The sequence below is a fragment of the Saprolegnia parasitica genome (assembly GCF_000151545.1).
Source record: "Saprolegnia parasitica CBS 223.65 unplaced genomic scaffold supercont2.6, whole genome shotgun sequence".
Taxonomy (NCBI): domain Eukaryota; phylum Oomycota; class Saprolegniomycetes; order Saprolegniales; family Saprolegniaceae; genus Saprolegnia; species Saprolegnia parasitica.
Genome location: NW_012156400.1, coordinates 614972 through 642681, shown reverse-complemented (window position 1 = coordinate 642681; position 27710 = coordinate 614972). Strand labels below are relative to the sequence as shown.

The 27710-nt window shown below is 59.1% G+C and overlaps 11 protein-coding genes across 11 annotated transcripts; 6 read left to right on the top strand and 5 right to left on the bottom strand.

The window, feature by feature from the left end:
- Positions 1 to 114: 114 nt before the first annotated feature.
- On the bottom strand, positions 115 to 2072 carry SPRG_02569 (hypothetical protein; the record flags this gene model as incomplete). The annotated part of the gene is made up of 11 exons (XM_012341138.1): positions 115 to 352; positions 404 to 474; positions 526 to 720; positions 765 to 881; positions 933 to 980; positions 1025 to 1060; positions 1118 to 1177; positions 1231 to 1290; positions 1347 to 1379; positions 1429 to 1700; positions 1748 to 2072. 11 exons carry the CDS (start codon positions 2070 to 2072, stop codon positions 145 to 147), a joined length of 1425 nt encoding a protein of 474 aa, XP_012196528.1. The 3' UTR covers positions 115 to 144.
- A 1196-nt stretch (positions 2073 to 3268) lies between these two features.
- Positions 3269 to 7681, top strand: SPRG_02568 (hypothetical protein; the record flags this gene model as incomplete). The annotated part of the gene is made up of 1 exon (XM_012341137.1): positions 3269 to 7681. The coding sequence occupies one exon, from the start codon at positions 3269 to 3271 to the stop codon at positions 7679 to 7681; it is 4413 nt and encodes a 1470-aa protein (XP_012196527.1).
- A 212-nt stretch (positions 7682 to 7893) lies between these two features.
- On the top strand, positions 7894 to 9335 carry SPRG_02567 (hypothetical protein; the record flags this gene model as incomplete). Its single annotated transcript, XM_012341136.1, has 9 exons — positions 7894 to 8014; positions 8057 to 8133; positions 8184 to 8282; positions 8337 to 8388; positions 8437 to 8651; positions 8704 to 8756; positions 8807 to 8900; positions 8951 to 9121; positions 9173 to 9335. The coding sequence occupies exons 1-9, from the start codon at positions 7928 to 7930 to the stop codon at positions 9333 to 9335; spliced, it is 1011 nt and encodes a 336-aa protein (XP_012196526.1). The 5' UTR covers positions 7894 to 7927.
- A 340-nt stretch (positions 9336 to 9675) lies between these two features.
- SPRG_02566 (hypothetical protein) lies at positions 9676 to 11433 on the top strand. Its single transcript, XM_012341135.1, has 7 exons — positions 9676 to 10122; positions 10170 to 10313; positions 10357 to 10615; positions 10669 to 10759; positions 10807 to 10956; positions 10998 to 11109; positions 11156 to 11433. The coding sequence occupies exons 1-7, from the start codon at positions 9724 to 9726 to the stop codon at positions 11327 to 11329; spliced, it is 1329 nt and encodes a 442-aa protein (XP_012196525.1). The 5' UTR covers positions 9676 to 9723; the 3' UTR covers positions 11330 to 11433.
- A 1187-nt stretch (positions 11434 to 12620) lies between these two features.
- Positions 12621 to 13813, top strand: SPRG_02565 (hypothetical protein). Its single transcript, XM_012341134.1, has 4 exons — positions 12621 to 12937; positions 12983 to 13126; positions 13176 to 13272; positions 13320 to 13813. Exons 1-4 carry the CDS (start codon positions 12644 to 12646, stop codon positions 13616 to 13618), a joined length of 834 nt encoding a protein of 277 aa, XP_012196524.1. The 5' UTR covers positions 12621 to 12643; the 3' UTR covers positions 13619 to 13813.
- Positions 13691 to 16544, bottom strand: SPRG_02564 (hypothetical protein). The gene is made up of 7 exons (XM_012341133.1): positions 16327 to 16544; positions 15901 to 16283; positions 15566 to 15853; positions 15092 to 15525; positions 14902 to 15044; positions 14387 to 14853; positions 13691 to 14353 (listed from the first exon to the last, which is right to left on the bottom strand). The coding sequence occupies exons 1-7, from the start codon at positions 16412 to 16414 to the stop codon at positions 13850 to 13852; spliced, it is 2307 nt and encodes a 768-aa protein (XP_012196523.1). The 5' UTR covers positions 16415 to 16544; the 3' UTR covers positions 13691 to 13849.
- A 192-nt stretch (positions 16545 to 16736) lies between these two features.
- Positions 16737 to 17082, bottom strand: SPRG_19432 (hypothetical protein; the record flags this gene model as incomplete). The annotated part of the gene is made up of 2 exons (XM_012341275.1): positions 16737 to 16940; positions 16999 to 17082. Coding segments are annotated over 2 exons (288 nt in total), but the record flags the coding sequence as incomplete, so codon positions are not given.
- Positions 17083 to 17976: 894 nt separating this feature from the next.
- SPRG_02563 (hypothetical protein) lies at positions 17977 to 19266 on the top strand. The gene has a single exon (XM_012341132.1). The coding sequence runs from the start codon at positions 17996 to 17998 to the stop codon at positions 19199 to 19201; it is 1206 nt and encodes a 401-aa protein (XP_012196522.1). The 5' UTR covers positions 17977 to 17995; the 3' UTR covers positions 19202 to 19266.
- On the bottom strand, positions 19213 to 24297 carry SPRG_02562 (hypothetical protein; the record flags this gene model as incomplete). The annotated part of the gene is made up of 23 exons (XM_012341131.1): positions 19213 to 19340; positions 19396 to 19463; positions 19514 to 19561; positions 19609 to 19680; positions 19730 to 19818; positions 19869 to 20160; positions 20208 to 20285; positions 20338 to 20532; positions 20585 to 21201; positions 21249 to 21298; positions 21346 to 21517; positions 21574 to 21790; positions 21840 to 22013; positions 22066 to 22221; positions 22270 to 22424; positions 22471 to 22647; positions 22703 to 23006; positions 23052 to 23257; positions 23315 to 23448; positions 23497 to 23694; positions 23745 to 23852; positions 23903 to 24120; positions 24172 to 24297. 23 exons carry the CDS (start codon positions 24295 to 24297, stop codon positions 19259 to 19261), a joined length of 3936 nt encoding a protein of 1311 aa, XP_012196521.1. The 3' UTR covers positions 19213 to 19258.
- A 503-nt stretch (positions 24298 to 24800) lies between these two features.
- On the top strand, positions 24801 to 26925 carry SPRG_02561 (hypothetical protein). Its single transcript, XM_012341130.1, has 8 exons — positions 24801 to 25373; positions 25424 to 25537; positions 25591 to 25731; positions 25779 to 25916; positions 25959 to 26051; positions 26113 to 26361; positions 26407 to 26520; positions 26567 to 26925. The coding sequence occupies exons 1-8, from the start codon at positions 24828 to 24830 to the stop codon at positions 26804 to 26806; spliced, it is 1635 nt and encodes a 544-aa protein (XP_012196520.1). The 5' UTR covers positions 24801 to 24827; the 3' UTR covers positions 26807 to 26925.
- On the bottom strand, positions 26816 to 27404 carry SPRG_02560 (hypothetical protein). Its single transcript, XM_012341129.1, has one exon. The coding sequence runs from the start codon at positions 27380 to 27382 to the stop codon at positions 26900 to 26902; it is 483 nt and encodes a 160-aa protein (XP_012196519.1). The 5' UTR covers positions 27383 to 27404; the 3' UTR covers positions 26816 to 26899.
- Between the last annotated feature and the right edge of the window lie 306 nt (positions 27405 to 27710).

Genomic DNA, 27710 nt, shown 5'->3' with positions numbered 1-27710 from the left:
GCTTGCGTGGTCTGCTCCTCACTGGAATTTCCAAAACTCGATGCTGGCCGCAATCCACTGTGTGCGCTTGACGTTAAAAGCAACTTTCTAATGCGGTTCTATACCAAGAGGCAGTATGCGTTGAACTGGGAACTTTGTTTTAGGCTAGTACGCTTCTGTGCGGAACGAACGCAGCTCCAGACCGTCGGTGATGGCGTCAATGAGCATCGTATTGAAGGCAGCGGCGTTGTCCATAAACACTTGGTGGCCGGCGAGGGGCACCTTGCGCAGAGATGCGTACTGCGTGGTCTTGAGTCGGTCGACAACGTCTTGGCCGTGGTTATAGTCCATCCAGTCCGATCCACCGCCATACCTAGTACATCTCTATCACAAGCGTCCTCGACAGAGCCATTTCGTTACGCACAGAAAGGTCACGGGCATCTTGATTTGCCCCGGAAGCAGGTCGTCCCGGAGCGCACGCTTGCCAAAGGCGCCCTACAATACCAGCCTTTGTGAGCGACTGCAAGAGGTACTGTCGATTCGTACCGGCAAGAGGTGCGTGTTCATGGCCACGTCGCCCGACTTTTTCAGGGCCCAGTTGTGGTACATGTAGTCCGCAATGAGTGCAGGGTCAAGGATCCCGCTCTTGAGCACACTCGTGTCGGGAAGCCAACTCATGCGGCGCTGCAAGATCCAGCTCACGAGCTTCGGGCCAAACGGACCAAGATAACGCACAATGGCCTAGTCCTTTATGAATATCGTCCTCAAAAGAGAGAGTATTGTACCATGGGTGTCATCTCAGCGCGCCAGCCCATGCGCACGATGCGGAAGAAGTACGAGCGCGGCTCGGACGCATCTTTGGGCGGATACCCGACGCCCGCCGGTGAGATCAAGACGAGTTGCTACACAGATCAATCGCGTACGTAGTCTGCTAGGAGACTCGAAGCATGTACCTCGACGCGTTCGGGGTACTTGACGGCGTAATGCGTCACAAAGATGCCCTAATAACTCTTTTAGGACGCGAGATCGAGGACGACGATCGTACGCCCATCGAATGGCCCGCCAGCACAAATTGGTCGAGCTAATATGCGACACCGTGAGCGGAACAGTTATGCACGAAGCTGCACACAATATGTACCTGCATCTCCTTGCGCCAGCGCTCGATCGCATCGACAAAGAAGGCGTCGGCTTCATCGTACTAGCCAAACACATACAACTAAGTACTGCGTTCGCCGGATTCGAAGTGGGTACCGATGCAAACTTGGGGTCGGGTCGGTCCGACCGGCCAATGCCAAGCCACTCCACCGCATACTGCAAGGCATGAGACGAACATTATGGACACCCAAGGCGAAAGGCTAGAGACATACGACGTTGTAGTGCTTGGCCAACGTTTGTAAATTCTACACGCGGGCATGAGATCAACGAGCGCGAGTTAAAGACGTGATGTACCGTGGCCCAAAACGCGTTGCCGGCGGCGTAGCCATGGACCAAGACGAGGTTGAGCGGCGGCAACCGGCTTTCGTCGCGCTTCTCGCCGCAGTACGGGACGTGGACGGTGCCAAGGCCACCAACTTTCAGCATGGTGTACTCGGCCATGATGTGCGCCTTGTACAGGCGGTCTTCGATCACCGTGAGCGTCTCGAGGTTGGCTGAGACCCAGAGTTTCCGCGTTGTGGTGTAGCCCCAGATGAGGCCCACGCAGCTGATCACTGTGATCCAATCTACAAAGGCGCGCATCAACAGGAGCAGAACGCATGCATCGTCGTACTGGGCAGCGACGTCGGCGGCGTCGGAAGGCACACGCGGCGCGCGATGGCGAACGACAGAAACGCAATCAGAAGCGGCCAGTCGTACAGCGTCTTCTTTGGCAGCGTCATAAAGAGGCCCAGCACGACGGCGAGGACGGCGGGGACGTCAAAGAGCATGGTCGCGTCGTCGACGTAAGCTGCGATGGCCAGCGCCAGGACGGCTGCAACAGACGTCGTCGCTGCCGCAAGTGGTGGGCGCGTGAGGACCCAGCCGACGGCGCCCCAGAGCACGAGCAGCGGCGTCGCGAGGATGGCGACGACGCCGAAGACCACGGGCTTCCACATGACCAAATCTAAAATGGTCCTCAATGTTGACGTGGATGAAAAACCTCTGAGAATGCATGCCTCTCGTGAAGGGCACAGGATGACGCGACCCTTAACAAGGTACGCGGCGCAAAGGACACGCATGCTCGGCGCCTCTGTGCCACATGATGATGCAGGCTTGATGCTTTCAAAACAAGTGTGCTACAGAGCAAGGTCGGCTCCGATGACAACGTGGGATATGAGAAACTAGTGTAGCCATTTCGACGGCCGGTCGACCGCGCGCCCGAGCGACGCAATTGCCAGAGCGCGAACTCGATGTTGATATAAATGCGAGTGCTCTACTCTCTGGGCAAAGAGGGGGTCGTGCAGTATTGAGTGTAGCGAAATTGCCGCCGATGACGTGGTGGACTTCGGCTGCTGCCACACACTGTGAGACTTTATACACGATTAGTCCGCGCCCACTCGTGCGCAAACGATCTTGTTTGTGAAAATCAATGTAACTCGACATTTGCTTGGCCTTGCACCTCGAAATATACGATCCATATACGATCGATGGCGATTGCTTTGCTTTGAATCACAAAAACCAGTTTGGGCGAATAGCTATAGCAACTGTAGAGCTGCGGTCATTGCATTGCTAATGAGGTCAATGCCCTAGGTTCATACGACACCACACATGATCTACCAGTGTCATCGTAGAAGTTGCAGCGGAAAAGTGTTAGAATTGGGTAGGCATTGATTGAGTTTTGTAGCCCGAGCAAGCGTGGTACACGCACGGCAATCTCGCTCACTTGCAAGTCGGAGGATGTCTCTTGGAAATAGTGGGATATTTGTATGATGACGATTATATTGATGCGTTGAAGTTGATATCATATTATCAAGTTGTCCGGGAGGAGTGAGGTCGGCGCGGCCAAAAGCCTGCGAGAACACCGCCTCGCTGATCTGTTCTCCCAATTTTAGTCGACCGGTATGTTCTACAGGCACGACGGACTCGAGGGAGCTCGACCAGTCTGCACGAATAGGGCTCGTCAAGCATCAATGACGACGAATCAAATTGCTGTATTTTGTACGATGTACGCGTACTATATACTTTAGTACATTCGACACATACGCAAAACAAGTCATTTGACGTATATTGCGTACGGTACATGGTCGCTCCAGATGGACGTTGGATTGGATTGGATGTCGCCACTTTGCATTTGCCTGACCATCGTGCGAGCATGGCCGCCAAGGCGTGCGTGGATGCTCTATGCACCTACGTGCAAGCACGCCATGGCTACGTGCGCGTGGCAGAGCTCGAGTCGTTCTACTCTTCGACCAAAGCACGGAAAAAGCTCAAGGCCACTGTCGCCGACGCCGGCGGCATCGAAGCCTTCATTGCAGCTCATGGCGCGTCTGCTGCCTATCCGCTCGCCGTCGTCGCGCATGCGATTCAGTTTGCTGCGACGTCTGAGGCCATCAAGGCTCTCGGTGAGGCGGCGTTGCCGAACCGCACCACAACAGACATTGGGTGCTTCTTGGGCGGCTTTCGAAAAGCTCACCCTGCGTATGGCTTTATGTGGTCGTCCGCGAAGATCGCTTCATGCACCGAGTTCATCGAGATACACGGGTGTCTGGGTCAATTTCAGCTCGTAATCGTCGGGGACAAGAAGCTGCTCGGCATCACGTGGACCCAACAACCGGGGTCGCCGCCGCCGACCACATCGCCTTCAGCATCGACAACGGCAACGCCGCCAGCTGCGTACAAGTACATTACGACTGTGCAAGGCGCCAAGCAAGCCTTCGCGGTCCTCAAGCAGTCGGACGTGCTCTTCATGGACCTCGAAGGCGACTTGGAGGCTGCTGGCAAGATGTCGCTGCTCCAGGTCTCGTGCCGGTCGGACTGCGTCTACATTCTCGACGTCTACGTGTGCCCTGCGATCTTGCGCGAGCCCGAGATCGTCGCCGTGCTCACGTCCAAGCTCGCTGTCTTGCACGATGCGCGCCACGACTACACGGGTCTTGCGGGGCAGTTTAACCTCCGTTTGACCAACCTCTTTGACACGCAAGTCGCGCACCAAGTGCTGACGAGTAGCCCCAACACGCTCGTGGGTCTCAACAAGATTCTGCACCAGTACGCGGGCGCCATCAACACGCAAAAGGACTCGGTGCAGCATGGCTTTGGTCTCTGGGACCGCCGCCCGATCGAAGCCCAGCGCCTCGACTACGCTGCGCAGGACGTCAAGCACCTTCCGGCGGCCTACGCTCGCATGAAGAGTCTCATGACAACCGCCATGTACAACGAGGTGCTTGCCAAGTCGCTCGCTCGGGCGCAGCTTGGCGCTGTGCCCCAAGGTGCCCACGACGCGATCCGGCGTCTCGGCAAGTACATTGTGAGTCTCGGCGGGAAGTTGCGATTTTCCAACATGGGTGACTACTACACCAAGCACCCGAACGACAAGGGCGTCTTCAAGCCGTCACTTGCAGCGTTCCTCCGAACGCACGGGCCGCAGGCGTCCCCGCCCATTCTTGTCGACAACGACTTTGCGTGGGTCGAAAACGACTCAAAGCCGCTGACCGTCGCGTCGGTGCTCAAGATCGTCGGCGGCTTTATCGCTGAGAACGGCGGTCGCATCCCGGGGTCGCGCCTAGGCGACCTCTACAAGGAGTACCCAGGTATCAGCGCAGTCATATACGCGAACGGTAGCAATGCGTCGGGCTTTGTGAAGGACCACGGCGCCTCGGCGACGCCACCGATTCGCTCCACGGACGGCGATTTCTTTGTTGGCGGTGCATCCCACGAGGCGGCGTCGCCCGCCAACGACCCTTCGCCGGCCAAGCTCCTCAAGCTCTACGGCGCCAAGTTTACCGCCGACAAGTATGGCGTCGAGATCAAAGACAACAATGTCTTTCGTCGTGTTGTCGAGACCAAGACGTCGGCGACGCAGCTCTACACCGTAACCAGCCGCGCAACCGAGTCGATCACGCTGCGCCGCGTCTTCCAAGTCGCGACATCCAAGGGCAGTACGCCCTTCAAGTTTGGCCCCAAAATCGGCACCAACATTGCCTTTGCACCCAACACGACCCTGAACATTCCGTGCCACTTTTCGCCCAAAGTGCCCGGTCAGTACAAGACGATCCTCGCGTTCGAGTTTGTGACACGCCACGGCACCGTCTTTTTCATTGGCCGCGTCGTCGAAGGCGTCAACGCCGTCGATGCAGGTATGGACGCAGAGACGCGGGACGCGATCGCGTCCGCCCCCGTCAAGCGGCAACGACGCAAGAAGCGCACCAATCTGCATTTTGTGCCACCGACCGGTGGTGACAAGCACTCGGCCAAGAGCACGAGATCCAAGCGTAGTGTGCCGTTGGCACCGTATCCCGTCCCGTCGCCGCTGCCGGTCGTGGATTTCGAAGGCCCTTTGAGTTTGGTCAACTACCAAGCGCGCTTCCGTCACCTGCTGTTCCACGAAGAGCTCGAGCACCTCCGGCAGCAGGCCGAGTTTGACATGGACGGTGCGCGCCTCAAGGTCAAGACCCCAGACCTCTACGAGCTCGCCGTGCCTGGCCTCGCCGAAGGCCGGCCGTCGCTCATGACGGGCGACAAAGTTTGGCTCTCGCGTGGCGCCAAGACGTTCCAGGGCACCGTGTATGATGTGCGTCTCGATGCGATTTACATTGCGACGCCGACGTCCTTTCGAAGCGCGTACCAAGCGAGCGCGAGCTTCAACGTCCGCTTCATCATGTCGCGGACGCCGATGCGCGAGATGCACCAAGGCCTCGCAAGTATCTCACTGGCGATGCACGAGACGTTGCTCTTCCCGTCGCCAACGGTGCCGCGCCCCGTTGAAATCCAGCGGTCGCTGCAGCCAACGCGCTCCATCAACCCCGAGCAGCACAAGGTCATCAACGACGTACTCGACCACGTTATGTCGTCGGCCAAGGTCAAGGCGCCCTACTTGCTCTTTGGGCCGCCAGGCACGGGTAAAACCGTGACGCTTGTCGAGACGATTGTGCAGCTGCTCCGAGCGAAGCCGGATGCGAAGATCCTCGTGTGCGCACCGTCGAACGCGGCGGCCGACAATGTTGTCGAGCGTCTAGCGTCGCAGCTAACGCGCGCCAAGCTCTTGCGTGCCATGGCCTTTAGCCGCCGTGAGAAAGGCACGCCGGACGCCGTGCTTCCCTTTACCAAGACCAACGGCGAAGGCGGGTTTACGCCCGTAACGCTGGGCGATGTCCAGGCGGTCGCCGTCATCGTCTCGACAATCGGGTCGGGCGCCAAGCTCTACAACCTCGGTGTCGCCCGTGGGTACTTTAGCTTGATTGCGATCGACGAGGCGGCGCAGGCGTCCGAGCCCGAGGTTGTCACGGTGCTGGGTCCGCTGGCTCTGCCGGCGACTGTAGTGGTCCTCGCGGGGGACCCGAAGCAGCTCGGGCCCGTCGTCAAGTCGGCTGTGGCCGCCAAGCATGGCCTCGGCATGTCGCTCATGGAACGACTCATGGAACGCGAGCTGTACGCGACGTCGCACAAGACAAAGCTGCTGCGCAACTATCGGTCCCACGACGCCATTCTGACCGTGCCCAATGAGCTCTTTTACGAGGGCGAGCTCACGCCGCACGCACCAAAGGCCACGACGCACAACATGCTGGCGTGGCCGAGTCTGCCCAACGCGGCGGCGCCAATCCTCTTCCACGGCATCACGGGCGCCGAAATGCAAGACGCCGACTCGCCGTCGTGGTACAACTTGTTTGAGCTCCACGCCGTACTGACGTACATTCAATCGCTGAAGACGTACCCAGGCTTGCGCCTCGACGAGATTGGCGTCATTACGCCGTACGCCAAGCAGCGCCAGAAGATTCAGATGGCGCTCCAAAAGCACAAGCTCGATGGTGTCCTCGTCGGGTCGGTCGAGCAGTTTCAAGGTGGTGAGCGCCGTGTCATCCTCGTTTCGACCGTGCGCAGCTCGACCGAGTTTTTTGCTGACGACGCCAAATTTCGCCTTGGGTTCGTGTCGCACCCCAAGCGCTTCAACGTCGCGATCACGCGGGCGAAAGCCCTCCTCATCGTCGTCGGTAACCCCGACATCCTCGAGACGAGCTCGACGTGGGGCCCCTTCTTGGAGCACTGCGTCCGTCTTGGTGCGATTGCGGGCGCGCCGCCCAGGCACGCGACGGCCATCATCAAGGCCGAGCGCGCCAACGACAGCGGCAATGACAGTGATGCCGACGATGACGACGACGACGACGAGTATGGTGGCAATGACAGTGATGACGACGACGACGACTATGATAGCGACGATGACGTGTGCGTCCAGTACGAGATCATGATGGCAGAAGCTGCGGCAGCCCACCGCGCCAACGTGCAAGCCGAAGCAGCGGCCCGGGCGGCCCAGGTGGAAGAAGAGCGAGCGTACCAAGCCCGCTTGCGCGCGTGGGAAGATGCCCGTGCGCGCGAGCTTGCGCCTCGAGATCAAGCCCGTCGGCGCGACGTGTACAACGCTGTGATGGAGCAGCAGTATCGCGCGCAACTCGAGCACGAAGAGCGCATGTACCGGAGCGTCCAGGCGCAAGAGCACGCGGCGATGATGGCAGCCCAGGAGGCTGCCCGGCAGGCCAAGCACGACGAGTCGACGAGCGGATGTTCCATCCAGTAAAATCGAGAAGTAGCCGGCCGTCACGACTCGATCCGTAGTCTTGATCAAATGCATTTTTGATTCTACGATGCGTTGTCCGTTATTCCATGTAGTATCCATCATGCGAAGGCTTGGCCACTTGCCTCCTGCCACGACAGCGTGCCACGTATGTTTCCAGATGGTTGTCCATCAAAATAGACGCGTTGGATTGGCCAAATCGCGCCAATAGAATTGCGGAACAGAAATAGGACCCACAACCTGCGAGCGATGCGACCGGCGAAGGCCAAGGCGACGGACCCGACGCGGCTCAACCGGTTCTTGGACTCGCCGTCGACGTTCAACGAAGAGAGCCGCGTACGCCAGCAGTTACCGAACGCTTCATTAAGCTGCGCGTAGAACCGCCCGGCGACGCACACGGGCCTCGTCCAGCGCTCGTGGAATGGCGAGAATTGCAATGTGACGCCGTTCGCGCGGTTCGCATGGACTCTTGCTGCGTCGTCCTATGAAAACCATCTGCCCTTAGGTTGGACACACGCGGAAAGGTGATTGTCTTGGAGAACGACAGCATCCACACAACGGTGCTTGGCACGAAACCCGCGTTCGACCCGACATTGCACATTCGGTAGCGCATTCTAGTCCAAGCAAATGGATGGGTGTTGAATATCGTCTGTGGTAGATCTCTCGAAGAGAACATTGTCGCGCGCGCCGGCGCTGTCCAGGCGGGCAAAGTACAGCGACTGCTCTTTGGTACCAGTTCGGAACGCTATGGATCGTAGAATTTGGTCGTGTTGCGTCCCGAGTCGGTGCGAAACAATGCAACGGTGGCAGAAGCGACGCTTGGTTACAACCACGTGGCCTCGGCGACGCTGCAAGAAGGCATCATGACGCCCGCCCAGCGCCGCGAACGCCAGCAGTTTGCGACCGCGTCCGAGAAGGCGGCAGCGCTCCAGAAGCGCGCAGAAATGAAAGAGCGCCGCCTTGTGCAGCTCATGTCCGATCACTTTCAACGTTGTGTTGTCGCAAATCCAATGTATGGCTTCTAGGCGACATCAGTACCCCGGGGGTGTCATGGGCCTCGATGGACCGTCCAACCCCGGTACGGCATCGCGTTTGACAGCGTTTATAGATAAGACATTGCTGTGACAGACACGCAAATTTACGGCGCGTCGGCGAACCTTCTCGACCGCCAGCAGCAGCACGAACAGCGACAGCGCAACGCGCGCGAGACCAACCTGCGCTGGTAGGTTACATATTACTGCAAATGCTTTGTATCGACTGCGTTGGTTGTAGCAAAACGACGTCAATACCCAAGCTCGGCTACTCGTACTTGACGCAAGACGACTCAATCAAGCCCGCGCACGTGACCAAAGTCTGTCAAGAACGCATCAAGTTTCCAGGGTCCCGTTTGGATACGTATGGACGGCTCTTTAACGAGACGCCGCCCGTGTGGCACCCCGAGCGGTGCGTGGTCGATCTTTTTGTTTGATGGAAGCGGACATGACTCGGGCGTAGGGCCCAGCACCTGCGCAACGAAGGCCAGGCCGGACGACCCTTCAACGTCATCAATGGTGGCCGCGTGGAGCACTACCCGCCGACGATTCCAGAAAAGACGCACCTACGCGAGACACATCCGTCCATGAACATCCACTCGATATACTACAAGGAGCACCATTAGTCAAAGCATAGTACTACTTCATCAATCGAAAGACAAGCTCCATCACCATAACAGCCAAGCGACGCCACATAACGGGTCATCGAAACGTTAGTCGATATGACCACAATGACCCCCAACACCTCAAGCGCTTCAGCGCGAGGAGGATTCTGGTGTGTGACCTCTCTGGCTTGATTAGGCGCTTGACCAGAACGTCTTTCGTTTTGCCTTCATGGACTACGTGTATCTAGTGCGGTCATGCTGACATATGATTGGACAATTAAACATAGCTTTTTGACGAATCCGCGGTGGTCAACTGAATCTTCTTTGATTGGTCAAAATATTTCTTTTTTTGAACCAATGTGTGTGCTCCAAGCGGAGGTGACATTTGGCTCGAACACTTGGCAGCACCATGAAGCCTGCAATGGTCGGTCGATGGCTCATCGCCGTCATCTTCGCCGCTGCTGCTTCTGCCAACGATGCGTCCATGGTCATGGCCGACTCCTCGTACGTGGTCCGCCTCCATGGAAGCGAGGCCGAAGCGCTGCGCCAAGTCAACACGAAGAGTCCGTTCGACGACGCGCCACCGGTCTCGACGCTGCCTGGGGAACCGATGCCCATGACGGCTAGCAACGGGAAACGCTACGTCTGCTATGTACCCACTGTCTCGAGCGAAGAGCATGACCCTGCGACGGACGTCAAGCAGACGCGTGTCGAAATCGGCCGCGAGATCGCCGAGAAGGTCCGCCCCAAATGCCTCACGCACGCCGATGTAAAATCGCGCACGCTCTTCGAGGTGTGCCACTCCAAGGTACCCTTCGCCTTGCAGATAGTCGGATAGCTAACTCACGTGTCTAGGCGATTCATCGGGCTGACCTCCTCGATGGAACCCAGCATGCTGATCCCGCATCGCGCGCCAAGGTCGCTGACTACACGTCGGACGCGGATCTCAAGCCGCTGGTCGAGTACATGCGCATCAAGCCGTCACCCAAGTCCCCCGAGGTCCATCTCCGAACCACCCACTCCCCGTTCAACGACCTTCTAGGCGCAATTTACGCCCGAGACGCTTTTGTACACGCAGTACTTTGGACCCAACATTGCCGTGCAGTTTGCGTGCTCGGATGCACCTGCGCTTGCATTTCTGGGCCTGCACACGCCGACGCCGTCGTCGCCACTCACCGCATTTCTCTTGGGCTCGCGCTCGTTTTGCCTGGACAAGTACGCCGAGAGCGCGCTGGATTTGAGTGTCGACCACTTTCTCAAGCCACTCACGACCGCCAACACGTGCATCAAGCGCACCGAAGGTCTCGATTGCTTGATACTCTCTTGATAAATTTTGACTGTATGAATGCGGTAGGCTGGTGGACCTACGAAGTGTGCTTTGGCAACAAGATTAGCCAATTTCGGCGCGAAACTACGGGCGAAATCACGGCCGAGTTCTCGCTCGGGTGCGACCGACTCTGCCGGATATGGCAACCGCTGAGTCGCAGATTAGGCAGTGGAGCGCGGCGGCCAACGATGCTCTCCAAGCCAACCACAAGGCCATTCTCTCCGAGTTCATGGATGGCACGCACGACAAGGAGCAGCCGGCGTACGAAGAGATTTACGACAGCGGCACACCGTGCGACGCCGTCGATCGCTCGCGGTACACACCTCGTGGATGCATGCGCATGACATTGCTTCTAGAATGACGCGCCTCTTGCTGTTCTGCCCGACGCTCAAAACACAGCCTCCGTACATCATTAGCATTCAGGAAACCTCCACGTGCAACTACATGATCAAGGTCGCGGCGCCGGCGGTAGGTGTCCATCCTGGGTCATATTGGGGAAGAAAGATATTTGTAGGTGTGCGCGCACCCGCACTTCGCCAAAGAAGACCGGCGCCGCGCCGAGCTCGCCCAGGCGATCCACTGTGTGCCAGACGTCGACGATGTTGAGGAGGACGCCACCGATGACGCGCCGCCAACCGCGCCGGTCCCGAACGCGAAGAGCCCGACGACGGCGAAAGACGAACTCTGAGCTCCACGTTATAAGCTCTCTTAGCTCTGACCTTTTGTAAGCTTGGGCGCTGCCACGTCACGAGCCCTGGCAGCAGGTGTAAGGGCGCTTAAACTAGAGACTCGGTTCCAAATCCAGTGCGTACAGTATGACGCGGCGGGCGCAAGTTTGGTTCGAGGCTGACTGGCTCCGATCGCCGGAGGCGACGACGTCGACCGCTCCAAACCGAAGCGCGAGCTTCGACCGGCGTCCCGGTTGCATACAAACGGCCAGTCACTCTGGCTTTTTATTGCATCTTGCGCTCCTCGATAGAAAGATTTCGAAGGTGGCTTCTATTTTTTGTCGACCGCCCACGCATCCTGGTTTTAGTGTACAATTCGGATATTCTCCCTAATTATAGGCATTATTGGCCTGTTTCACACAGAAAACCTCGTTGGGATCTTGTTCTCAATTCGGACTTTCTCGCCAATCAGATGCAGATCTTGGTGTTCTGCACCATCGGATTGGTCAAAATCAGCCGTCGCCACAGGGGTAGGGGAGAAAGCATCCCAATCAAGCACCCGGCGTCGCCCCTGTCATACTCGATGACCAATCAGAACGCACGGTGCATGGGTTTCAACAGGTATTCCCATAAAACGTCCGAAAAAAGCAGTGGGTGGCTGAGCTGGCTAGAAACACCCAAAAAACATCGGACACATGAAAGATGACGTCAAGAATCGCCACCTTCATTACATATCTGTATGGAGAAGCCAGTGCGATCAGACCCCAACGGCAAGCTCATGTCGGCGCTTCAACGATGATGCATCCTGCACATACTTCACATACTTGGCCCAGCGTGGCCAACTGCGCGACCATGTCTACCCCGCATTGCAGCAAAGACGCGTCGGTCGCGCCGGCCTTGTTGCTCGCTGAGTGCGCCTTGTACTGTCGACAACGCATACAGCCGGTCATGCACAACGTGGCGTCGATCGGTTGCGTATCTTGCCGCTTACAAATCCTTCGCATATGCACCGGCAACGCGCGCGTAGGACGAGTGATGTCGTAGCCGACCTCCTGGTCATGTAGCGATTGTGTTGTACCATCGGTCCTCGTCTTGGGAGCGATCGCATGTGGGAGTCGCGCCGCCGAGCCCTCTCGCGTGGCAAGCGTCGGCGGCTACGGTGGCGTGCGATTAGACTGTCGCGTTGTTCCGACGGCGTGTACTTATCTAAGCGAATCGGCCAATCTTTAAGGTTGAAGGCTTTTTCACAGCGCGCAAGTCGCGCGAGTCGAAGAACCGGTTGAGCTGCGACCGAAGAAAGGTTGGTCATTCCGTTTTTACAGCCTCCCAGACACATGGAGACGCGATCGTGCCCGTCGATGGACGAGCTCCACGGCCTCGCGCGGGTCATGGGCATGAAGTACTTCCGCCACCTCTCCAAGCTCGAGCTCCACCAGGCGCTCCAGCGCCAGATGCAGTACGCCAAGCGCGCGCATGCATCCGCGGTCGGCAAGAGCAAGAAGAAGAGGAAGAAGGGCAAGAAGACCAAGGCCAAGTACTGGTGGCGCAAGACGACCAAGACGACCAAGGCCTCGAGCGGGCTCAACACGGTCGACCCGATCATGCTCACGGAGCTCGGGCCCCACACGGTACGTTGAAGGATCGAACCACCGACCTCTCATGCCACCATGTAGTTTCGCTTTGTGCGCCCCAACGGCACGATCGTCGTCTACAACATTGAGAGCCTTGTCCAGTACATCCTCGCGACCGGCGACTTTTCCGAGCCCGAGACACGGCTTCCGTTCCCCGACGCGATGCTTGCGCAGCTCGACGCCGAGGTGCGTTGTTTGACGTGTCGAGGACCCTTGCGACGTATCGGGATCGTAGGCCAAGGCTGCGGGCTTGGAGCTCGGTAGCGTCGCCGCGGCCAAGCAAGACAAGGCGGCCTTTGAGCAACTCAAGATCAAGCGCGACGGCCTTCTCGGTGCGCCTCTCGTCGCGAACGTAGCGCTGATACACCGTATCGCGTAGGCTTGGAGCGCTGCGCAGGCGAGGTCGTGACCGAGATGCTCGAGGTTATTGAGGACGACGACGGCGAAGAAGGCGAGATGCGCCTGGTCATGGAGATCTTTCCGAATTTCGCCGACCTCTACTCGCAGCTCAAGATGAACGACGCGGCATACGCGGCGCAGTGCCACAAGCACTTTGTCGAGTACCTCCAAGGGCCGCCCAACCGCCCGACCATCGACGAGTCGGGGCTCTACCACATTGTCCTCGACTTTATGGCGCAAACGGCCGCGGGTCCGTCGCACCACCGGCCGTACGCCTAGGCCGAATCGTAGCTAGTAGAATTGTATCTGTCGAGTAGTTTAGTAGTTGCAGTTTAGTTGCAGATTAGTTGTAGAAGCAAAGGCGAGACCATAGGCGCAGTAGTGTACAGTACAGAAGAGTTAAAGAGCAGAGTGTAAATACCGTACAAGTCGGCACGACGCAGTTGTCCTTGGCTGCGTTGCGCGTCGTCCTCCTTGCTCTGCCGCACTCGTCCTCGCTGCCCTTGGATGTCACCGCTCGCCAACGACGGGGTCGCCGACAGTAAGGATCGCCGCTGCTGTCGACTGCTGGCGCAAAAACTGGCCAAAAAAGATTTTGGCGCGCTCCCGGCGGTAGCTCGCGAGCGTTTGAAGTGGCGCCGGCGAGAAGGCGCCCGTCGTCGGGTCAATGTTGATCATGCTGCAGCGACTGCACGGCCCCAGCACATCGAAGCGCGTCTCCCCCACTCGCACGCCCTTCCACGCGTCTTCTTCGTACGGGCCGCAGCCGTCAATGACAATGTTGGCGCGGAAGACCGCCTCCGACACGGGCGTCTTCATGCGGCCATTCATGTCCGCGACACTGCCGCGCGACAGCAGCAGGTACGGAGCTTCGTTGGCAAAGCCAATGGCCGTCGTCGCCGTCGGTGCAACGCGCGCCAGTGTGCACGGCCGGTCGAGCGCCTTGGTGCACCACGATGCGACGAGGCTGTCGTACAGGCTGCCGTCGCACGCTGTGGCGCACACGGTGAGACGCTACGCACCGCGGCTCGTGAGCCGACCAAGTACAATCGCACGAGGGACCTGGAGTGTGGACGGCGCGTACGTCAGTGGCAGCCGCAGTGGCGCAAGCGCGCCGCAGCGCAGCACAAGCTCACTCGTAACCAAGTCGATCTTTGGACGAATCTGCGTCAGGCGCGCGGTGTCCTTTTGCCGAAGCGCCTTGCCCGAGACAGGGTCGACGATCGCCCACTCGCGGTCGTAGAGGAGCCCGCGCGGCCCCAGAGGCCACGAGGCCACCGAGAGCCCCGCGCACGATTTGATTGGGAAGAGCGTGATCGCCGCAACGTACACGCCGAGAGGCGTCGCTGGTGGCGCATGCCGCACGACGGGTAATGTCGCCGAGACAAAGTACGTGGATACGAACGAGAGAAACGTGTCGACGTCGTCTTGCGTGGTCATGTACCCGACAGAGACACGGACGGCGCCGGTCGGCTGCCCGTCAATGACGTCCATGGCGTCGCCGCACGTGTGACCTAGTCCAGCAATCGTCGTACCACGCTACACCGCATCCATGTGGGTACCGAGCTCGATGTGTGTCTGGAGAGCGTTGGCCGACAAGCCCAAGTGCTTTTGGCACGCGCCAGGGTTGCAAAAACAGCCCGTGCGCAGATGAATCTGATGCAACGACGCAAGCGCGCTCACTTCCGAGTAGCCCACAGCGCTCCTAGCACGACTTGTTGAGTCCGACCCGATTCGGCGATTTATCATCACCCGTCATGTCGAAGAAAATTGCACGCGACGATCGACCCGTGGTCGAGATCCGGTCGGTGGTGGTGGTCGCCGTAGATGACGCACACGGCGCGGTCGTTGCCGTGACGCAGCGACGTCAGCGCCCGCACGAGGTACGCAGTGAGCGCACTGACGTGGCGACCAATCGCGTCCATACCCAATTTCTCGAGCTGTGCGAATCCAAACCGACACGCGAGGAGACTTAGAAAGGACGGCGTGCCATCGGCAAACTGCCGGTGCATCTCAGGTCGCGGCGTCGACAGTAGCGAGGACGCCAAGGACGTGGCCAGTGTCCCGCCGCCAAAGTAGCGCTTGGACAGCGCGTGCTGGCTGCTTCTCTTGATGAAGAGCACGCCAAGCCCCGTGGGGTACCCAAAGAGCTTGTAGAAGGAGAGCACCATAAAGTCCGGCGTGTGCTAGGCAGCATAAGCCGTGGCGGAGCTACATGCACGGTACCGTCGATAGGTCGACTGGCCCCGTCGCGGCGAGTTTGGCAGCGTCCAAGAGGACAAGCCAGCGACCGCGGGGTGCGGGCTGGCAGCTCGACGCTGCAATGGCGTATCGCGCCAAGTCCAGCGCGTCAAAGCCGTTGGCTTGGATTGTCGACACGAGGTGCAGCGGGTGCTTGGCGCCGCTAAAGTTGCACTCGCCCGGAAACGCGCACAAGTGCCACACGGGCTCGTCGTCGTCGTCGTCGTCCTTGTTGCAAGACAATACGCTGGTCTCGTCGAGTGCAGGAGACGCCTATAGCGCAGAGCGTCAAGCGAGACCGGCAAGGCGTAGTAAGCAACCAGCGCGTCCAGGGCGGTCGTGGGCAGGGCGACAACGGCCGCGCCGGCCGCTTGGGCGAACGCCCGGATGCCAAGCACGCTGTTGTGCGAGTCAGTGCTGTACACAAACGCGCTTTGGCTCGTGAACTGGAAGGCTTCGCCGACGAGCTTGAGGCCGGCGGTGGCGCCCGACGTGAACACAATGTCGTACGTCTCGAGCGACGTCTTGAAGAAGGCAGCGAGGTGCGCGCGAAGATCGTCGACGGCAGCGGCCGATGCGCTGCCAGAGGGCGCCGATGTGCTGTGTGGGTTGCCATAGAGGTTGGTGACCAGAAGCTGCTGGTGGTCCCGTAGCTGGTGCGCGCTGAACATCGTTGCGCCGGCGTGGTCGAGGTACACGTGGCCTACTCGACGGGTAACACCTCGGCAGCAAGCAAGCGAGGGTACCTTGCATGTGCGGGAACTCGTCTTCGCGCATCTTGGTCAAGACGTCGCCGCCCTCTTCGTCCTTGCCATAGCCATATCCGGTGTCCATGACGCTCGTCCGCCCGCCCAGATGCGCTGTCCGAAATCTTTCCTTCGATCACGCGTCATCCGGACGTTGAAGCAGAAAGCTCCGCATCGTATCCGGACATTCTGCCACGTATGCGGGCTCGACATGTCTTCGTTGAGCAGGCGCATGGCAGCGGTGGAAGCGTATGCCCCGCTTGGACAGAGAAATGGTTCAGCCTCGTTACCAGCTCGAGTTGATGACTGGCAGCGCAGGCGAAGTCGGATACATGCACTCAGCCGACATGGGCGTTCGACCTTGCGCAGAGCTTTGCAGCTTGAGCAAGCGCAAACTCTGGGCACAGTGATGCATGTACCGAAAGGCTGATCGTCGTGACGGGCGCAACGGTCAGCGGCGTCCAGAGCCTGGTATGTTTGGGGTCGATACGAGTGCCAAGTATTACGACGAGTGCATTCGGCGGAGGCACGCTCAAGCTCAAGGTCGATGGTCCGTCAATGCGCTTGTCTTCATTGCCTCGGGTCTGGTTCATTGCGGCAAAGCGTTCATTTGTCTGGGCGATCGATGAGTCCGATATCCTGTCTGTGAAGCGAACGCAGCTGGGACGTTACCGGTAAGCCTCCGCTACACTTATCATCGTCATAATCCTCGTGATGCTCGTCTTGTTGGGCACGACGTCGTCGACTGGCATGCATGCAGTAGCAAGCACGGACACCTCGAAAGGGTGCGTCAGTGTTGCTGCCAAGACTTCCAACCGCTCGATGATCCTCGCAATCGTCCAACTTCAACTTTGGGTTCAGACATGTCTCGCCGGATGCCTACGCGCGCATCCCCTGCCGCCTTGCATCAACTGCCGTCAACTGCCCACACGCTGGACCTTGGCGACGCCATGGCCTCTTCCTCTCGCGGCCGCCTCTTGACCTTTCTGCTCGAGAGGCCTCCCGCATCATATCGTCGCCGTTGCATCGCATGTCCCACGCTCTGTCGCGACGCTCGGTTCTCGATCGTTCATGCACCCTTGATGTCCTGCAGTACTACGACTGTAATTAGCACGACCGATGGCAAGTGAAGTCGGCCGACACGACCTTTCTGCGCCGACTCCTCGCGGCAACGAACCAACGAACCAACGGATGTCGCTACGTTCGTCAATGACGACTCTTTGAAGGTGCCCTCTCTTGCTGCGGCATCCATGTACCTGCGCTGCATAACCACGCATCCCAAGAAGATCGGCGACGACGAGTATTGCGTCCGCCACGCAAGAGGGATTCTTCCTTCATCCGGATGCCGCTCGCAACCAAGCGCCACCGCCGACTGGACGTCCTCCATTACCCGGGCACATCGCTTCGCCGATACCATAGCCCATTAGTACGACAGAAGAGGGACAACTTGTCTATGGGGCTGCACGAAGACATGCAGGAGGCAAAGTCCTCTTACAAAGAACGGACAAATCGGGTCGTATCCATAACACCCCGCGCCTTTTTGCGCTTAAGTACGATCGTACTTGAAGAAACTATACAGAGGTTTGTAGCAAGCGCACTTAGTGGGACCTTCGTGGGTTGACCACACAGACGTCCACGCCCGTCATTTTTAGATCTGCCACCAAGCAGCATGTTTGGCCGTGTCGCTCATCTTCGCCGCGTCAACCCGACGCTCGCCGTCGCCGCCATGGGCATGGGCATGGCCCTGGGCGCCAGCAACGCGCCGACGCAGGCCAAGAAGGTCGACGCCAAGGACTTCCTCCTCGCGCCCTTGTCGGCGGACAAGACGCCGGCCGACTCGATCGAGTTTGACACTAACGCGCCGATGCGCGAGCGCATGAAGGCCATGATCCTCCGCGTCCAGGACGAGATCTGCGCCGGCATGGAGGTCATCGATGGCACCAAGTTCCGCACGGACGAGTGGGAGCGCGATGGCCACGGCGGTGGTGGCCGCTCGCGCGTCATCCAGGACGGCAAGGTGTTTGAGAAGGCCGGTGTCAACGTCTCGATCATCCACGGCGACCTCAAGAAGGGTGCGGTCGACCAGATGAACTCGCAGGGCCGCAACCTCGAGGTCAACAAGCCGCTGCCGTTCTTTGCCTGCGGCGTCTCGCTCGTGATCCACCCGCGCAACCCAATGGCACCGACGATGCACCTCAACTACCGGTACTTTGAAGTCGAGACCGGTCGCCTCGACGAAGCCGGCAAGCCCAAGAAGCTTGCGTGGTTTGGCGGCGGCGCCGACCTCACGCCCGCGTACCTCTTTGAGGAGGACGCGCGCCACTTCCACGCGGTCTACAAGATTGCGCTCGACAAGCACGACAAGAGCTTCTACCCGCAGATGAAGGAGACGTGCGACAAGTACTTTTACATCCCGCACCGCCAAGAGCACCGTGGCATTGGCGGCTTCTTCTACGATGACATGGACAAGGACCCGGAGAAGACGTTCCAGATGGCGCGGTCGTGCGCCAACTCGATGTTGGATGCGTATGTGCCCATCATGCTCAAGCGCAAGGACATGCCCTTCACGCAGGCGCAGAAGGATTGGCAGCAGGTGCGTCGCGGCCGCTACGTCGAGTTCAACGTCATGTACGACCGTGGCACCAAGTTTGGCCTCAACGTGCCCGGCTCGCGCATCGAGTCGATCCTCATGTCGTTGCCGCTCACGGCCCGCTGGGAGTACATGAACATCCCGAAGGAAGGCTCGTGGGAAGCACGGACGCTGGAAGTCCTCAAGAACCCCGTCGACTGGCTCAACGTCGACGCCGTCGACCTCGAGACGCTCTCGACCAAGGAGCTCCTCGCGGAGATTGCCCGCCGCAGCGAATCGGCGTAGAATAGAGTAAATGTAATCAAGCCGTGCGTACGTAAATTTGCAGCGACGGTCGCCGCCTTAGTAGCCCATCTCCTTGACGAGCGACTCGTACGAGTTGACGGCCGGCGCCGGCGCCGCCACCACCTTGGCCTCGGTCGCTCTAGACACAAACCACGATCGTCAAACGTCCGCGTCGTACTTGCGTGGTGCACTACCGCTTCGCGATCTTCTCCAAGCCAAGAAGATCGAGGAGCTTGTCGCGCTGGGTCCGAGCGACATTGATCTACACAAAAGCTGTCGTCCATACTTCTGTCAACGAGGCGCTCAGCGTACATCGCCGTCCCACGCTGTTTCGCTCAGCGTGCCCAAGATGGCCTCGTACTAGCGCAACACATGAGCCGGGAGCAAGAATCGTGTGGTACGTTTACCATGGCTTCGTCCACGAGCTCCTCGTGCATGAGCAGGCGCGTGTAGAGCTTCTCGGCCGTGAGTTTGCGCACCTAAAGCACCATCGTGTTGATGTATACCATGAGAACCGAGTAGAGCGACCTTGGGAAACCGATGGCCCAAAAAGACAGCGAGGCCGCGAAAAGCACGCTGCTCGACCGACGTCTCGCTGGGGAGAAGTCCCACAAGCACTAAATCATTACCAATCTGGTCAATGTGATGTCGTGCAAGGGGAGCGTACCAGAGAGACCGGCGCTGATCTTGTGCATGTCGGACGACTTGCTGATCTGAATCCGCACGGCGTCGTACACGGCGTTGCCAAAGAGGGGTCCGTCCTTGTGGAGGAAGGCGAGTGCCTGGGCTTCGAGACACACCGACATGGTCTTGAGGAGCGGGATCACGACGCGGTCCTCCGACGTGTGCAAATCAAAGAGCTCGAGGCACCGGTACGCAAACTGCGACGCGATGCGAAAGTCTTGCTGCTTGACGTGCGTCTTGAGCCATCCGAGTGTCGCGCTCTTTGACGCTTTCACCTACCACTCTATGACGCCTCCCATTCGAGACGGGCGGGATATCGTACGACACTCTCGGTGAGGCCACCGACACTAATGACGAGGCCCGCGACCACGGGGCCCATAAACTCGGGGCTGTCCAGCAACTACATCGCATCCGGTTGACGAGAAAGAAAGGAATGCCACACGCGTGCGAACCTGAATGACGATCGGAAACGTCTCGTGGGCCATGGCCCAGTTGACCGATCCGTCGCCGAGGACGCGCTCAAGGGCCGGGCGATCGGCGATGCCTTCGATCAGCGGTTCGTGGCGCAAGAGCTGATACAAAATGGTGCCCGCGACCGATCGAATCGTGTCGAGCTTCTCGCTGAGCTGCTTCACGAGGACGTTGCACTAGGAAGCACTTCCATGAGGAAACGTGGGTCCGAGACAATATGGGACGTACAAAGCGGTGCATGAGCTTTGGCGGAAACTGCACGGCGGGCGGCGACCGATCGTCCGACGCCCGGACGCGCTCGGCGAGCACCGGCAGCATCGGAGTGTCGGCCGCGTCGTTACGGGGCGCAATGCGCTTGCTGTTGAAGATGCCAATGCCGTTGGGCGCAAAGTAGTAGAAGCTCGGCGACGGCCGTTCAAACTGAACGTGAACGATACTGGATGTTCCCGACAAGCTTCGGCGGTCAACGACGCGGCCTGCGCCATACCCAGGGATCGTCACAACGTCGTCGGTCGTTAGCACCGACAGAGGCCGCGAGAACGTCGTTGCAATCGACGCCAACGCCGTCATCGCTTCCTTTCGGACCCACGACCCCACATCACCGCGCTCGTCCATGCCGTAATCTTCGTCCGCACACCGCAAGAGCGCATCCAGAATACGCTCGAGTGTCGCTGCCTCGAGCTCGGACCGATTGCGCGTCGTGTAGTCGACGAGCGCTTGGATGGCCGCGACGCGCGACTCGGCGTCTTGCTCGTCCGTCGTGTGCAGCGATGCGACGGCGGCGACGACAAAGATATCGATGCAAGCAGCCGCATGCGGCTGGAGCATCACATACGGTGAGAGCCCTAGAAACGGCATCAATCCATGCGGCCGATGACATGCGCCGTTGTACCAAGCACGCGAAGAAAGCCGCGGCGCGTCGCCACGTTCGGGTTCAAGAGCCTATACGCAGAGTATACAGGTTGATAAACCATGGCATCGCGCTGTACTGTTTCGGGCCAGAAGACACGTTGGCGAGGAAGCGCGGTACGATCGCGGCGACAAACAAGGCCGCGTCCGAGCCCGGCTTGGCGAGCAATTTCGTCAAGTAGCGCGTTGCGAGGCTGTCATAGGCGTCAATGGCCGCTGATCGGACGTCTTCGTTCGGGTGCTTGATGCATTCTACGCAGTGCCACCCAAAACATGAGATACGACATGTTTGGGGTGCGAGAAGCGACCTTCGAGCGTCGAGAGGTACTTTTTGAGCACGACGAGCGACACGCCCCAGCCCATGCGACTGACAGCGTCGATGACGCGGCAGACGGCCGCACGGATCATTTCACCGCCACGACCGCGGTACAGCCGCCGCTTGTCCATCTCGATCGGAATGATCTTGAAGCGTCGGATGCTTTCGCCGTCCAGAAAGGCGGGGACCGCAGCGAGCTGCAGTGTCACCTGGGAATTCATATTTTAGACAAATAGGAGGCAGTGGATAGCGACGCACCTCGGTAAGTGCCATCGTGGCGCCGTGGCGCACAATGACGTCCACGAGCGGAGAGATGCTCGCCGTGAGTAGCGCGGGAAGCACGTTGGTCACTGCATACGCAGGGTCCAAGGCGCAGAGTTGTCCGAGCGACTTGGTCGCGAGCTCGCGGATTTGCACGTCCCAGTGGTACACCTAGTATCCAACATAGTACATGACAATACGTTCCGACATGATCCAAGCAAACCTTGGTGCTGGCCAAATGGTCGATGAGTGCGTAGCGGTACTCACGGTACTGAGCAATCGACAAGCTCACGCCCAAGTACGCATGCGTGACGGACGCCAGCGTAAAGTAGTCGGCTTTGGTCAAGAGGTCGATACCATGGGGAAAGTTGGCGACTCCCTAAGGACAGATTCTTTCATGGCGTTTCTTGGGTGTGGAGGCTGCTACCTGTCGGCCAACGCTCTCTTGAAACGCGGCAGACGCGGCACGACGACAGTTAAGCTCGCGATCAAACGCACATACGGTGAGCATGATGGGCGCCAACGTCGTCTGGAGGTACGGCAAGAGCAGAGCCGGCTCGTACGCGCGTGCAAACGCCAGCACTACGTATATCCATTTATATAGCAGCCTCTTGGAAGCCAGAGCGACACCGTACAGCGTAGCAGGCCGCATCGCGAACGTGAGCTCCAATGCTATGCGCCCCGCGGCGCACATCGTACATGAGTGCGAGGCCGACGACTCGGACAGCTTCTGGGAGACGCTGCGGGAGCAAGACACAGCGGCGCGACAGCTCTGCAATCGCCAAACTCGCGCCGTGCCACGCCGCTAGAATAAGCACGTTTTCTCATTGCACGGAAAGGAGATGCCAAATGATGCGTACTGTCAGATTCACTCGGGACGAAGAGCTCCAGGACAGACTGGACAATGTCATCGGCGAACTCGTAGGGAAGACGCGCGGTGATGCGGCCAATGCCCTTGGCGGCAGACCAGCGCACAACTGTGTCGCGGTCACGAAGGCCACAGAGGAGCACGTCGACGACCTGCTCGAGCTCTTCCGGGACCTCAAAGTCTTCGTCGTCGTTGTCGCTGGTCACCGTCGGGGCTTGCGGTGTCGGGGCGCCGCCCGCAAGGTTCAAGTTGACCTCAAGCGAGCGCAAGCCGCGGGCGTAGCGCCACGCCATCACCTATGTCGTCTTTGAGAGATGCAGTCGTGACAATAGCAATTGGACCTTTGGCGGGAGGTACAGAAGGCCCATGCGTTGCAGCAGCTTCGTGCTCAGCTTGCGGTGCAGCGTGCTACTGACGACCGTGTCGGCGTCGTGAGCCTGGATCGTCTCGACGACGCGCATGACGTGCCCAAAGTAGTCGCCCATGAGCACGATGTGCTGTTCCCGCGGCGTAAACTTGCAAATGTACGAGAGGCTGAGCATGATGCCTATGGCGCATGAGCACGTGGCGGGATCGTGCTACATCGATACAAGCACACACATACCCGTAATGCGGTACTGGCGCACGCGCGCTTGCGTCGGCGAAATGTCGGCAACGTGCGGTGCACAGAAAGCTTCGAACTCGTCCTTGACGTACGCGAGAAACATCTTGAGGTACCGCTGCTCCATGTCCGGGCGGCTAGGCAGTCTCACTTTACAGGAGCTAACTCGGCGCATCCACGGGTACCTCAACAGGCGGGCAAGGCAGAGCGCGGCCGCTTGCTGCGTGGCACCGCTGTCTTGGAGATACGTCTTGCAGATGGTGATGATGTTGGCCACGATCGCAACCGTATCGCTGGTCTCGTGCCCGCTCATGGACGAGTCGACCGTCTTGAGGTCAAAGGGCACGAGGGCCAAGATTGAAAGCCACAGCAAGAGAACATATCTGCGCAGCAGCATGACGACCTTCTTATGGGAAGCCGATGTGAGACGTACCGGATTTCCCACGTCGCGCAGTCGTCGCGATCTTGCGACTGCAAGAGCAGAAGCACGGGCTCGAACTCCGAGACTTCATGCGACAGCAGCTTGACGATCGTCTTGTACCTACGAGGAAGTCGTTGCATTTTCGCTCCATGAAGTAGGAGCATGCTTACCCGCGGACCTTGCAGAGCAGGTAGATGACCTGGCAGGACCGGTGGAGCAAGTCGCGCTGGGTCGGATCTTGGAGCACCTGAAACGGGAACGCGACAGTGTTGCCCTCGGACGACGTCTGCAGCAGGTGGATCACGGAGCGGATGCGGGCCATGACGGGCGTGACCATGTCCCGGAGGATCGGGTCCAGAAGACCACCTTGCTCCTGGTACGGATCCAGCTACATGGACATGGGCATGATGGGTATCGTTCGGACGCGCAGGGAACGTACGAGCGCGCGGAAGCGGTCCAGAGCTTCCTCCGTGAGCTCATCTTCCTGGAGGATCTCGACCAGGCGCTTGTCCGCGTGGAAGAGCTCGTTCACGGCCGTGGTGTCGGGGGCGTCGTCGTCGGTCATCAATCTTCGTTGTTGTGGGATAAAACGGCGATCCCACAACCATTTGGATTCGGCATATGAAGTCCCACTGAGCTACACACCGACGCATTGGCCTCATTTTGCAAAGTTCCTTCGCCATTAGACCCTTCATAAATGTTGCAAAAATGGGTATGTGATCTCTTGTGGCATGGCTTGGCCGAGCAATGGCCCTCGCGCCCGAGAGCCGTCCATAAGGGGTGTATCTGGTGCTAATACTAGACAGCTTGGCAGCCTTTTTCGCCAGCTAAATGCACGCCATTGACCATTTCCCACACTTGTTCACGCAGCGCAAAATGTGCCACGAGGGAAGCAACTATCATGTGGGAATTTCGAGTCGACATGGATGGTCATGCCTCCATAAAATTAAAATGCGACCCCACGTTCTTGCGCTTCGGAAATAGGTGGCGTGGTTTTAGCCATCGGCAAGGGCAAGGTGCCGAATTTAGTGGTTTCCTGTGTGGCATGATATATTTTCCAGAGTATCGGGTCCGAGAGGTCATATTGCCGTTGCGATGGCGAATGGCATGTGGACGCGCATGGGCGCGGGCGGAACGTCCATCATCATCGCGCCCAAGGTCGTGTCTCCGGAGCTCGAGGCGAAGATCAAGGAGTGCATCGAAGCCTTCATGCTCAAGAACAAGGACAACGCCGACGCCCGCAGCCTCAAGGTCGTGCGCCAGCACGTGGAGAAGACGCTCAGCTTGAGCTTGACGCACCACAAGGACCTCGTGAAGCGCATCATGCACAGCATCCTGCAGCGCTCGAGCATGGCAGCGGATGCCAGTATGATCGTCAAGGAGCCAGTGTGGAAGGCAGAGATGCGGTCGGCGGCGCTCGTCCCTGGCCTGCGATATCTCTACCAGATCGCCAAGTCGCCGGACGTGTTTCCCACGTGCGGTCTTGACGCAATACAGTACCTCTGCGACCTTGCCGAGATCACGGCCGAACGCGATGTGCATCGCACGATCTTGGTCTTTGCGCGGCAGCTCGCGAGCCAATACCTCGACACGCCGGTCATGCCCGAGTGGGTTCCAGGTACCGCGCCGACGCCATTGCAAGTACGCGCACCTCACACACTACATCGACCGCGCATCCTCACGTCGCCTAGGTGCTGGATTGCATCTCGTCGGCCTACACATTTAGCTGTTGCCATATGCAGCATCCGCGGCTTCTCGAGCTGCGCTACTTTCTGAGCAACCAGATGACGCCGTACACCCCGATGGTAGTATCTCGTCGTTTGGAAAAGATGAGAGTAGCTGTTTTGTTATGGGCTAGGACTACTTTGGCTGGGACCCTGCGACCGCCTGTGCCCACTCGGACTCGAAGCAGTCGTGCTATCAGAAGCTCACGAACGCGCTGACACTCACATGGTTTGCGACGCGCCTGGACATTTCCATCGGTTGCACGTACGCCAGCGTGCGTTCTTCGATATGCATGCCCCAGGGAATTCAACGTCGGCGTAGGTGCTCAAATGGGTCGTGACGCTGTACCCGTACGCGCCACCGCACGAGCTCACGGACAGAGAGTACTTGGACCAGTGCTACTTGGTGGCGCGTCTCGTGCTGACACTGACCCACCACGGCTCGCTGCAGCTCGCACTGGTACCATAGCGCGATCCGTCTGGTCTTACGTCGCTGCGATAGGACCTCTTGCCGCACGAGTATCATTTCATGGTGCAGCACTTTGACACGCACTTGGCTCGAAGCGACGTGCACCTGATCGGCGTCTTTGCCCGGGTAGGAGCGAGTGCCTCGGCTGCGACCACCCTACTCATGCTGTCCGTATTGGGATGCGTAGGCGCTCAAGTGCTACCAGCCCACGCCCAAGGCCGTGCTTGAGCGCTCGATCGCATTTATGCTCTGCGTGCAGCAACCGGACGGCGGCTGGCGCCAGCGAGACACAGAAACCTCGGAAGAGCTGGTGCACAAGGCTGCCGCCGCGCTCTTCACCCTCTGCGAGCCGCGCTTCAACGGGTATGCACCAGCGCTCGCCGACGCGTCGATTCTGCAGCACCTCGAGCGCCTCGCGGCCACCGAACACGAACGCGTATGTGAATGCAGCCTCGATAGAAATCTCACCGTTCGTGTGCAGCGCGTCGCGAGCGCCGAGCATTTAGAGTCGGACCTTAAGCGCAGCCGCATGAAGGCGAGTGTCCGGGAGGTGCTGGCCAAGGCCGCGACCGTCGAAGCCGCAACGCCGCTGCTTGTACGCTATCGGATGCTCTCGGTGTGGCGACTGTGAATGTGTGTAGGACGCCGACTTGTCGCGCATTCTGGCGCTTCTGGAAGCGACGGCCGACATGAAGGCGCTGGACGAGTTTGTCGCGCTGGATATGCTCACGGCGCTTAGCACGATGCGGCTTACGGTCGAGACGCTCAAGGCCACGGGCCTCGGTCGGAGCATCAACAAGCTGCGAAAGCATCCGTCCGAGCACGTGGCCAATGCGTCCCAAGCACTCGTGGCCAAGTGGAAGAAGGAGCTCTTGGGCTAGCACAAAAAGCTTCAAAAAGTTGTGGATTAGAGTGTAGAAATGCTTGCGTTCGCTCGCAGCAGCACCCTCGTAGTATTATACTTTACACACGTTTTAACACGCACACGTGATGGCGACGGCGTGGAACGCGCGGACGTCGTGCTGCCACTCGCTGCGAAGGGCCCACTCGTTGGTTGCAGCGTACAAGTGCTGGCCCAAGTGCGCAAAGCTCGAGGTTGGGATGCCCGCGCTTCGGTCAAACTCGTACGACTGCCGGACCTCGCCGGTTGGCAACGCGACCTCGGGCTCCAAAAGGGCGGCAAGGCCATCGCTCGAGAGGTCAGACGCATGCGCGATCGTATCTTGGATCTCCTCGTCGCAAAAGGCGCGGTGGAGCTGGATGCGAAGCACTTGGAGGCGCTCGAGCGGGCCGTCGGCGCGCAGTGCTGGAGGCTTTTGCACGATGACGTCGGGCTGGAAGGCAAAGAGGCGCAGCGGTGTCGGCAGCGTACTCTCTAGCGCATCGACGTCGACGCTGGTCACAAGCGCGGGGCGCACTGCGCGCGCGAGGACGCGGCGACTCATGCGAGAGAGCATCGTCTGGACTGCTCCGTGGCGAATTCCGAACTGGGTCATGAAGAACACGAGCTGGGAATATCAGATGAGGTAGCTAAAACACCCAAGTGGTTGTCTTGACCAGCTCCGAGTCGACGCAAGCAGCGGTGTCGCCTCCATGGAGCCATAGACACGTGCAGCTTGAAGCTCGTTCGATTGCATCACGTCAAACGTCTGCCGTGGTCATCGTAGACTCTTATGCATGCATGATGGTCGCCAGGCAGAGCGACAGGGCATGCGATGGTTGCGTGGATTTAGCCACTTGCTTCGAAGTGCACGGTCGCATCTTCAACCGCGCCGTCGTCACCTC